The 10,256-nt window shown below is 42.6% G+C and overlaps 1 protein-coding gene across 1 annotated transcript; it reads right to left on the bottom strand.

The window, feature by feature from the left end:
• Positions 1 to 1,038: 1,038 nt before the first annotated feature.
• Positions 1,039 to 7,623, bottom strand: LOC126234409 (cuticle protein 21-like). Its single transcript, XM_049943100.1, has 2 exons — positions 7,576 to 7,623; positions 1,039 to 1,802 (listed from the first exon to the last, which is right to left on the bottom strand). The coding sequence occupies exons 1-2, from the start codon at positions 7,585 to 7,587 to the stop codon at positions 1,116 to 1,118; spliced, it is 699 nt and encodes a 232-aa protein (XP_049799057.1). The 5' UTR covers positions 7,588 to 7,623; the 3' UTR covers positions 1,039 to 1,115.
• Between the last annotated feature and the right edge of the window lie 2,633 nt (positions 7,624 to 10,256).

The raw sequence follows: 10,256 nt of genomic DNA on the forward strand, positions 1-10,256 counted from the left end.
GAACTGCAGGCAGCTCGGTGAGGGGCGGTCATCCCTCACACTGTAAGGGATCCGTGATCCCACGAACATAGATAATCCGACACCAAGGTCGATAGTAGACAGGAGTCGAATGTCGAGTGCTGCAGGAGGCAGTGAGACGAGTGTCGAGTGAGCTGCAGTACTGGAGAGACGGGCAAGAATGGTGGTCGAGTGAGTAGTAAACGGTAAATTGACCGGTGTATGACAAATGAGCGCGCCTCCCTGATCGTCGTGGGGTGGACCGTCATCGATACCGATTCGCGAGTGATATGAAACGAAAAGTGACAAGTGTCGAATTACATGTTTCGCGTCAACCGCGTCGGCCAGCAACAACCATGGATTGCAGTGAGGATTGTTGTGAATGTTAACCATCATCATTGCGTGTGACGAAGTACCTAAAATCAGCAATCAGTAAAAGATATAACTGTGATTAGATGTGTAAGGCGAAGGTAGCAACTGCCTCAGAATTTGTGTGTTAGTAGAAAATACATATCAATTTGTACATCGCAACCTTTATGGTCTTTAATAATAGACAAACTTTCAATCATGAACTATTCCGTCTCAGAACAGCCGCACTCGGTTGAGATACCCCCGAAACCACAGCAGAAAAACCGATAGCCTTTCATCCATTAAGCACAATGTCATATAATCGTAATAATTAACTGTTTGGCGGCTTCGGTAAATTACATAAAACCCAATAAAGGAATTTAAACAGGGTGTTTCAACACCTTCCAATGAACTATGCATTTGATGGTCATCATTGTTACCTCTTAATGTTTCGTTGTCTCACACTACATCTCTCATGTGAAGTATGTCGCTTTCCAGGTTTTGTTGAGTAGTCCCTGTGTTGTAATGTAGTCTTTTGGTATGACTCTCACAAGATACATTTAAGTTAAAGTTGAATTAATCGAAATTATATCTGAAAATATCGTTTTGTGGTAATGGTGCCCAAGGAAATAAGAAATATGTCTCCAAAGATGTTTATTTAAGACTAAAGATTACAAACAATTAATACCACAGTGCTAAATCCATGCAGTGCAAATAAGGAGAGAAATGAAGTCAAGAATAAATAACATCTAGCCTAGAATAAATAGCATTTAGCTTAGAATAATCTTGCCATAGGACAGGACGGGGCCGTAGGCCCTGGCGGAAGGAGCGGAGGACACTGCAGGCCCAGAGTATGCAGCTCTGGCATCCTGTTGAGGGGCAGGGGCGGCCCTGGCGGCAGGGGCGCGGGCGGGGGAGGGGGCGGCAGCAGAACCTGCGGGGGCGGGGTGGGTGCCCGGCTGGCGGTGCACAACTGCGTTGAAGCCGTTGACCGGATCGGCGGTGTAGTCGACGGTGCGGATGGAGCCGTCCGGCTCGGCCAGGCTGTAGCTGCCCTGGACGACGTCGCCGTTGCGGGTCTCCTGCTGGTTCTTGGAGTCTCCGGTGATGGAGTCAGAGACGCTGTAGCCGTAGCTATACTGTGGATTGGGGTCGTACTCTGTGGCGACGGTGGCAGGCGCGGCGGCGGCGACGGGGGCGGGGGCGGGAGCAGCTCTGACGGCGGGGGCAGCAGCGACGGGCTGGGCGAATCTGGCGACGGGGGCGGCGACAAAGGCGGGGGCGTAGCTGGCAACTGGGGCAGCGGCAACGGCCGGGCCGTAGCTACCGATGGGGGCGGCGGCGATGGCGGGGGCGGCGTAGGCGGGCGCGGCGAAGGCGGCACCGGGAGCGACGATAGCAGGCGCGCCCAGGTACCCGGCGTGTGCCACGGCCGCCACGGCGGCGAGTACGATCAGCTGCGGCAGTCAAGCATTGGCTACTGTACCATATTGTTTACAAAAGTGTGCCCATTACTCAACAAAGGAAAAAAAATTAATAGGTGCCCTCTGATTGTGTGTACCTTGTCTTTCTGTTTGGGCTTTAGTATATGGAACCATTGGGAACATAATTTTCGTCTTTTTCATAACAGAGAGGTGTGCAATACTACACAACTAGGTTGCGTTTCGTAATAACTGAGGCCAGAGTTGTGCTACATCGAAACTACAGTTCGGTAGTTTCGGAGCAGTACAAAAGTGGCGTAGTAAATTGTAGGATTATTTGTAGTAATTTTAGCATTGGTAGGAAAAGAAACATAAACTAATGTGTAAGAGATAAACGTGGAGGCGCCGACTTCTCTATTTTTTAGTTGTTTGTTTTTGCTCTTTCCTTTGGACTTAATTAGAACCACACATCATTCAGTGTTAGTCCATTATTTATTTTATATATTTACAGAATATAAATTGCATTTTATAAACAATAAAAGTTAGTTGATCGCCTAGGTTCTGCGCTGTGTGCTTTTATGCAACAAAAGCAATTACGTTTGGTGAAGTACAGTTTACATGCACTAACATAGCATATATGTATATAAGTATTGTAGTTATTTTGTACTCAATGGAACATTCTTCATTATGATGAAAGGCAAGAATTGTCTTTTATTGTTGATAAATGCGGAAGTTGTTTATGAATAACGGGTACATGTTGTACATAAGATGACGATGGATTAAAGCAACGCTTGATATATTTTTGTTTAGCAAACATTTTCTTTATTTTATCTTTTTCTTGATAAAATTGCGTTTTCTAGCGCTGTGTGATAAATTGTATAGTTTTCTTTATTTTTACTTTTGTTGGGGTAATTGTGTTTTCTTGCGCTATATGATAAATTGTATAGTTTTCGTTATTTGTATTACATCATCCCTCTGTTTCGCTTTACAAACAACGGTTTTCAAATAAAACCTGAATTAAACGTTGACATGTTTGATTTTGCTATAAATACTGTTTATTCTTAGGTAACAGACGGGAGGATGATTATGTAGCAAAAATGTTCCTTGGGTTATGTGGTCCTTAATATATCCTTATTCAGTTTCTAAACGGTTCCTGTTTTTAGAGGAATCTAGTTAGACATTGATCACATACGTACAGTAAAGAAACCGATCGTCATGAGGTAACGCCCGATAGGTATGCAACACATCTAACGTACAGATAATGCAAGTACGACCTTAACTGACCAAGGCTACTAGGAAAACTACAGCAGTCTACGATTACCTACGGTAGTCTAAGTAGCCTACGGCAGCTTTACAACTTTAGCTGAGATACTGGAGTCAAACTTCGGCGGACTTGGATACAGTTATTCGGTCATTCTGAAGCAATTTTTTTTTTATATCCCTCAATTACTTCAGGGGAATGTCAATACGACTCCTTCATCTGAGACAGGCCAGTCACTCTCCTGATACCAGTGCGCACATGGTGTTCAAATGGTTCAAATGGCTCTGAGCACTATGGGACTTAACAGCTATGGTCATCAGTCCCCTAGAACTTAGAACTACTTAAACCTAACTAACCTAAGGACATCACACAACACCCAGCCATCACGAGGCAGAGAAAATCCCTGACCCCGCCGGGAATCGAACCCGGGAACCCGAGCGTGGGAAGCGAGAACGCTACCGCACGACCACGAGATGCGGGCGCGCACATGGTGTCACTGCCACTCTAACGGCGAGGATATTTACGGGATGTTGAACTCCAGTCATCTTTCGCATTCCCGAATAGTTTCTTAATCTCCATCTGGTCATTTCCGTTGTGGTTTTCCTTGCCTATCCTGCATTTCTTCACGAGTCACTTGTATCGGTCACGGTTCCTTCACAGTCATGACAGAAATTAACTGAATACTCTGCCTGTGTTGATGTTGCTGTCAATCTCTGATCTATTTCTTTTTTCTTCCAAGTATTAGGCAGTGATATTGTTTTTACCACGTAGACCAACTGACGTGGAAATGTTGCACATCATTATACATAAAAGGAACTCGACTGAGCCTGAAAGTACCCACAGGAAATCTGCGGTCTGTCTGACAGTTTTTTTTTTCTTTTTCTTCTGTAGCAATTGTTAAGTTGAACTATCGAAATTCTGGTATATTCGGATCAGATCGCAATGAAAATTTGGTTTTCGATTCACAACGGGACATCTGGCATCAGCGACAATTTTGATGGCTGCGCTGCAAACTGCTAATATCTTAAACTGGTCAATTCTGCCTAAAGCCAAACTAAGCCCTATGGATATGATCTGAACTAATCTGACCTAATGGCTGCATACGGGTGCAATAACACAAAATCCAATAGTACTGCTGCTCTTCCCCACACGCTTTACTCTAACTGAATGTCTTCAGGAATAATACTTGCACTGTACAGTAGTCTGCACTGCTCTGGTATAAGAATAGTGAAGTTGGTTTCAAAACACCGTCAAGCTGTAGTACACGTATAATTAAGTTACCTCTTCTTTGTTCAATTGCTCAAATGTGTGTGAATTCCTGAGGGACCAAACTGCTGAGGTCATCGGTCCCTAGACTAACACACTATTTAAACTAACGTATGCTAAGAACAACACACACATCCATGCCCGAGGGAGGACTCGAACCTCCGGCGGGAGGGGCTGCGCAATCCGTGACATGGCGCCTCAAACCGCGCTGCCACTCCGCGCGGCTCCTGCTCCTTAATATTACTGGTTGTATGCTAACAGTAAGCAAGCTGTTTAACACACTGATACATTACTATCTACTTTGATGTTCTAAACTGTTGTAAATACTGTGTATGAAAATATGAAAATGATACCGAAGAACTTTGACGTCTCATAAAAGATAATGCAATAACAAAATGAATATATCAATCCATGAATGGAAAACTCTTTCCACAGTGCTACGTAGTATCTTAAATGTGTGGACTTAACCAGTACCCACACCCTAAGCGGTGGGACAAGTAGTAGATACGCGTAAAGAAGAATGTAAGTTTCAAGAATTCGACAGTATTCTGTAACGAACAAGAAGAGAAATAAAACGCTGAAATAAAAATAATCAAACGTAAGTGGCTGTCTTTGGCTGGAAAAATACGCAAAAAATTTGAACCAACCAGTATTTTTCGCAGTTGGTATTAAGAAACAAAGAAAATCCGAAACGTTACTTGCCGTGCTTGTTTCCATTATTGGACACATCTGCGTACCACGGACTGATGTACTTGCTGGACAGTACCTGTCGCCATCTGATCGTTTTTACTCATTTCATGTGTGCTGCTAACTCAGTCATCTCTTGACACTACCGGAATTAAAACACATTCTTCAGAAGTTTCGACGAAATAAAGTACATTATGTCCGATAAAAAATTTTCTGTAGCCAAGATGATATAAATTTGTCTTTATTTTCGAAAATCGATTTCGACAAGCTTTGCTGTTATCTTATGGTCTTCAGAAATTTTTGTTAAAAACATATTGTTTGTGAATTGGAACCTCAAGCCAGATTGTCACAGTAGTGGATAATACGTAAAACATTATGCAAAGCCTTGTCAGAAATAAAACACTTTCAATCAGAAAGCACTTTGTGCAAATGGCAATATTCGTATGTGCAGTGGTCGATAATGATAAGCCTTAAGCGCTACATAAAAGGACAGGACCATGTGCACAAGGTGCTTCTTGATTGTATATGTTTTGTTTCTGAAAGATCTTTGCATAATGGCAAAATGTGCTACATTTTACCCACTAAAGAGTACATTCAAACCTCTTGAATAAACTATGACAGAAGCCCGAACAACAGGGGCTGTCGTACTTGGACATATATTGAAACTATGAAATAGTGCATTGACAATGGCTAGGCACTATCCGAAATTTAGATTTGCTTTAGTGAATCCTGAAAGGAAAGGACGACTGATTGCTGTGCTCCACCATTTCTGAAGTAATATCGCATACATTGAGTGCATTCCACATTCCTAACGGAAGATACCTTGATCTATACACATTACACCAAGTGGACGTTTTATCCAGTCATTCTGTATTTCCTTACGATCGCTGAACGACGGTGCTTTCCCGTAGTAAACAGCATCTTCAGGGACCTCTGTTGTAGTGCTGCTGACCGTTTGTGTACACTGAGAACATTAAAGATCCTACTACCATTTCTCTGGGCACTTGTGATGTTAATTTGTTCTGTGTAGAGCTTTGCCTCCCAGGGTAAAGTTCCGGGCTCTGAAATGCTCACGAGCAAATCGCTCATCTGTGAAGATACTCCGTACGACAGCATCTTGGTTAGTATTTAACGATCCTAGCTTGACGCCTTGTGGTCAGTATTGTACCTGCCGATACCTGATTTCTAAAACTAAGATTACGGTACCGTTTTTTTGTGAATTTCGGCATTTTTCGGTTCTGGCAGGGGAGTCCATTAATTATGCTTGACTTTCCGTTATTTGCAGGCTCGTTTTTTATTTAAAGTTCCTCTGTGTATTTTTTATATGTTCAGAAGGCGTAAATGTAGCTACCTAGAAGAATGGTTATACAAGAACTTTACATGTGATCTGAAAGAGATTTGAATAAAAACAGTAATTGAAAATCTTAGCACATATTTTGAAATAACGCATAAATTTCTACCTTCTGGTGCACATGAAATTTATTTCATACGTTATATTTTCATACCTATATAACTTTGTCGAAGCCTATCTTCGGCACATGCGTATCTTTGGTTTTTAGAAGCATGGTCGAGTCGGCATGTATGTAACGGAATGGGTGGAGTGAACTGTGTCAGCGTGCTTGTACCTGGGGGCTAACAGTTCTTTTTTATTTGGACTAAGCCGGCCGCTGTGGCCGAGCGGTTCTAGGAGCTTCAGTCCGAAACCACGCTGCTGCTACGGTCGCAGGTTCGAATCCTGACTCGGGCATGGATGTGTGTGATGTCCTTAGGTTAGTTACGTTTAAGTAGTTCTAAGTCTAGGGGACTGATGACCTTAGATGTTAAGTCCCATAGTGCTTAGAGCCATTTATTTGAATTATACAAAAGAAAGTTCAGTTTCACTCTTATTATGACGAAATTTGTGTGCATCGTCTACGTCAAATTTACACGAAGAGTTTTAGCTTGCATTGAAGAAATAGCCAAAAACGAAGCTTGCGTTTTATTCAAGCAACTGATAAAAACCCGGACCATTCTCAACACCAGGTCAACAGAACACATCATCCTCGCCGGCCGGAGTGGCCGTGCGGTTCTAGGCGCTACAGTCTGGAACCGAGCGACCGCTACTGTCGCAGGTTCGAATCCTGCCTCGGGCATGGCTGTGTGTGATGGCTTTAGGTTAGTTAGGTTTAATTAGTTCTAAGTTCTAGGCGACTGATGACCTCAGAAGTTAAGTCGCATAGTGCTCAGAGCCATTTAAACCATTTGAACAGCATCCTCGAAACAACGCTCCCGAAGTGTCTACAATCGTTACGTGAATGTACCCCGCTCTAGATTATTAGGAAGTGCAAAAAGTGAGAAGTCTGCTCTGAAGTGCCTTCATCAATTAGCTGTTTTCAGTAATATCATTGTGGGAGTTGAATACGTTTCAAGTGACGAACACTTTTCGAAAATCTAAGAACACTACTAGTCATTTCAGGATGTACCTCCTACAGGACATCGTGTATGAATAAAACAATCTGTATTCCACACGAGTGGTTTTTCTTGAATCTGTGAAGACCGAGAGAAGTCTCTTGTCCTGTAGGATCGTCATGACGGAACTGGCCACACGAGACGTACCTTGTAAGCCATGCTGGAGGTGCCGCTGCTCGTGGCGGTGCTGCTGGTGGAGGCTGCCGTGTTGTTCTGAAGCACCCCGCGGCCCCTGCCCTTATATACCTCGTGGTGAGCGCGTCACTCTAGCCGCCTCTTGCTGACACTCCTGTCAGGCCAGTTGCCGCAGCCGTATCGGTTACTCTTTCGTCCGCCGCTGCACCGTGCTCCTGGATTTCAGTGGCGTTTTGCAACCCCTTCGAGATCGGCACACATTTGCACCCACAGCTGACCACTGGCGTTACGTGCTGACCAAGTATATTATAGATAAGGAATAAGTCTCTCTCTTATTACTTTTACCTATCCAGACATGCTGATGAGGAGTGAAAGATTGCATTCAGTCACGAACTCTGTTAATTATTCAGAGATGTTAACATTGGTATAAGATTTATGTAGCGGCAAGGTGGAACAGGAGAGCAACGAAGTGAATGAGTGGTATTTTTGTATTTACTGACACTGCATTATTCACTGGATAAAGTTTGACACCCAAAGGAAGACACTCAGTGTTAAAAAATATATCGGCTCAACCACTTGTTTCTAGCGTAAAACACTAAAGATAGACGCGTTTCGGAAGTCAAGCTTCCATCATCAGAATAATAAAAAGTAAAAGAACCTGTTAAAACTCGCTAAAATGGAACATGCACCAGGCACAATAAAATTAAAACATCGTCGCTACTTCCCTTGTTGCAGCCGTGTCTTCCAAGGTGCATCTCCACATAGTCGTCAAAATATAAAAAACTCTAAAATGGTGTCGCCTGTGGTGTTCAACATCTAACCACATGGCTCTCTCCTCTATCGTCGTAAACCGCCCGCGCGTATTCGTTGATACCACACACCACGTAGCCAAACACGACACTGAAACGCGAGTGAGCTCACGCGCAAGTGAACAAGGAAGTCACAGAGATGTCTATACAAACAGATAACGTATACATGTTCCAAGGACCTCATGAAACGATGGTATCCTGCCAATTGCTAAAAATGTAGTTACTAAAAGAAACCAGTGAAATGTTTGAAAAAGTTATTTGTATCACCAGTTAGCTGTTCCTTCAGTATGTTCTGATTATCCACGCTGTGTATCGTAATTTCCAGCTGCTCTAGTAGATCCAGCTTTTTGCCTTTGTCCTGTCTATGTAAAATAACGAGCTCCAGATCTATTCGCAACATGGGGTGTCCCGTTTCCCAAATATGCGTGGCTGCAGCTGACTTTTCGAAATTATTAAGCCGGAAAGCATCGCTATGTTCTTTATAAAGTACTTTAAAGGACCTACCAGTTTGGCCTACATAGCTTGCCTTGCACGTGTTACACTGAATTTTATAGACCCCAGCTCTCTCATATTTATCGCTTTCCTGCTGTAAATTATTTCTTAGTTTAAACCGCAGCGTATTATTGATCTGTAAAGCGGTATCAACTTTAAAAGGTTTGAAAATGTCAGCCATTTTTTGCGAAATATCACCGAAGTATGGTATTGTGACTCTCGTAGTATTATTTGCGGTATTCTTCCTTGCATTCGCGCGCTGTTTCTGTCGTATTAATTTATTGACAACGATTTGGTGATATCCGTTAGCTCTGGCTAGTTGTTTCACGATGTTCAGCTCAGTCATTCTGTCTTCTTCATTTTAACATTGACATTCACAACCACGACCTCTCATCCAGTATGGATTTAATCGAAGACATTCAGTTTCGATGGATGGACGAATACGCAGTTCAGAGACAACAGCTTAACTTGTCTTGTTGTGTTCTGAATTCATTCAGCATGATCTTTGACCTACTGCAACCGTACATCATGAGAGTGCTCCATTTTTTTGTAATCATCCTTCTAGCTGAAGGGTAAGCAATCATGAGACTGGCTCAGACAACAATAAATTACTTTATGTTATTAACTTATGTTAAGATAGTTTGCCTAAAACCATCTGTTGATGAAACCTCCCATCAAACACGTAATCAGCACTGATTCAAAAAATATTGTTCTAGTGAAACATAAGTCGCTCTTTTTTTTCTACACAAAATAATGAGTGCTATTGACAATGGATCTTAAGCTGCTTCCATGTTTCTAGATTTTCGGAAGGCTTTGGTTACAGTTCCTCACCAGTGCTTTCTAACCAAATTGTCATAACGAATACCAACTCGACAATATGACTCGATTCGTAATTTATTGTCAGAAAGATCACAGTTCGTAGTAATTGACGGGAAGTCATCTAGTGAACCTAAAAAAAATGGTTCAAATGGCTCTGAGCACTATGGGACTCAACTTCTGAGGTCATTAGTCCCCTAGAACTTAGAACTAGTTAAACCTAACTAACCTAAGGACATCACAAACATCCATGCCCGAGGCAGGATTCGAACCTGCGACCGTAGCGGTCTTGCGGTTCCAGACTGCAGCGCCTTTAACCGCACGACCACTTCGGCCGGCAGTGAACCTAAAAATATGTCTGTTGTTCCCGTTGACGAGATATCTGCGTATTGCGAACAATAAAATCTGTGATATCATCCACACAGCTGCTAAAAAAAATCCATTACCTTTCAGTTACACGATAAATCATACAAACTTAAAGATTGTCCATTCAACAAAATATCTAGGAAGTAAATTACGAAAAACTTAAATTAGAATCATTATACTAAAAAAATGTTGTGGAGGAGACGAAACAAT

This window comes from Schistocerca nitens, chromosome 2 (assembly GCF_023898315.1).
Source record: "Schistocerca nitens isolate TAMUIC-IGC-003100 chromosome 2, iqSchNite1.1, whole genome shotgun sequence".
Taxonomy (NCBI): domain Eukaryota; kingdom Metazoa; phylum Arthropoda; class Insecta; order Orthoptera; family Acrididae; genus Schistocerca; species Schistocerca nitens.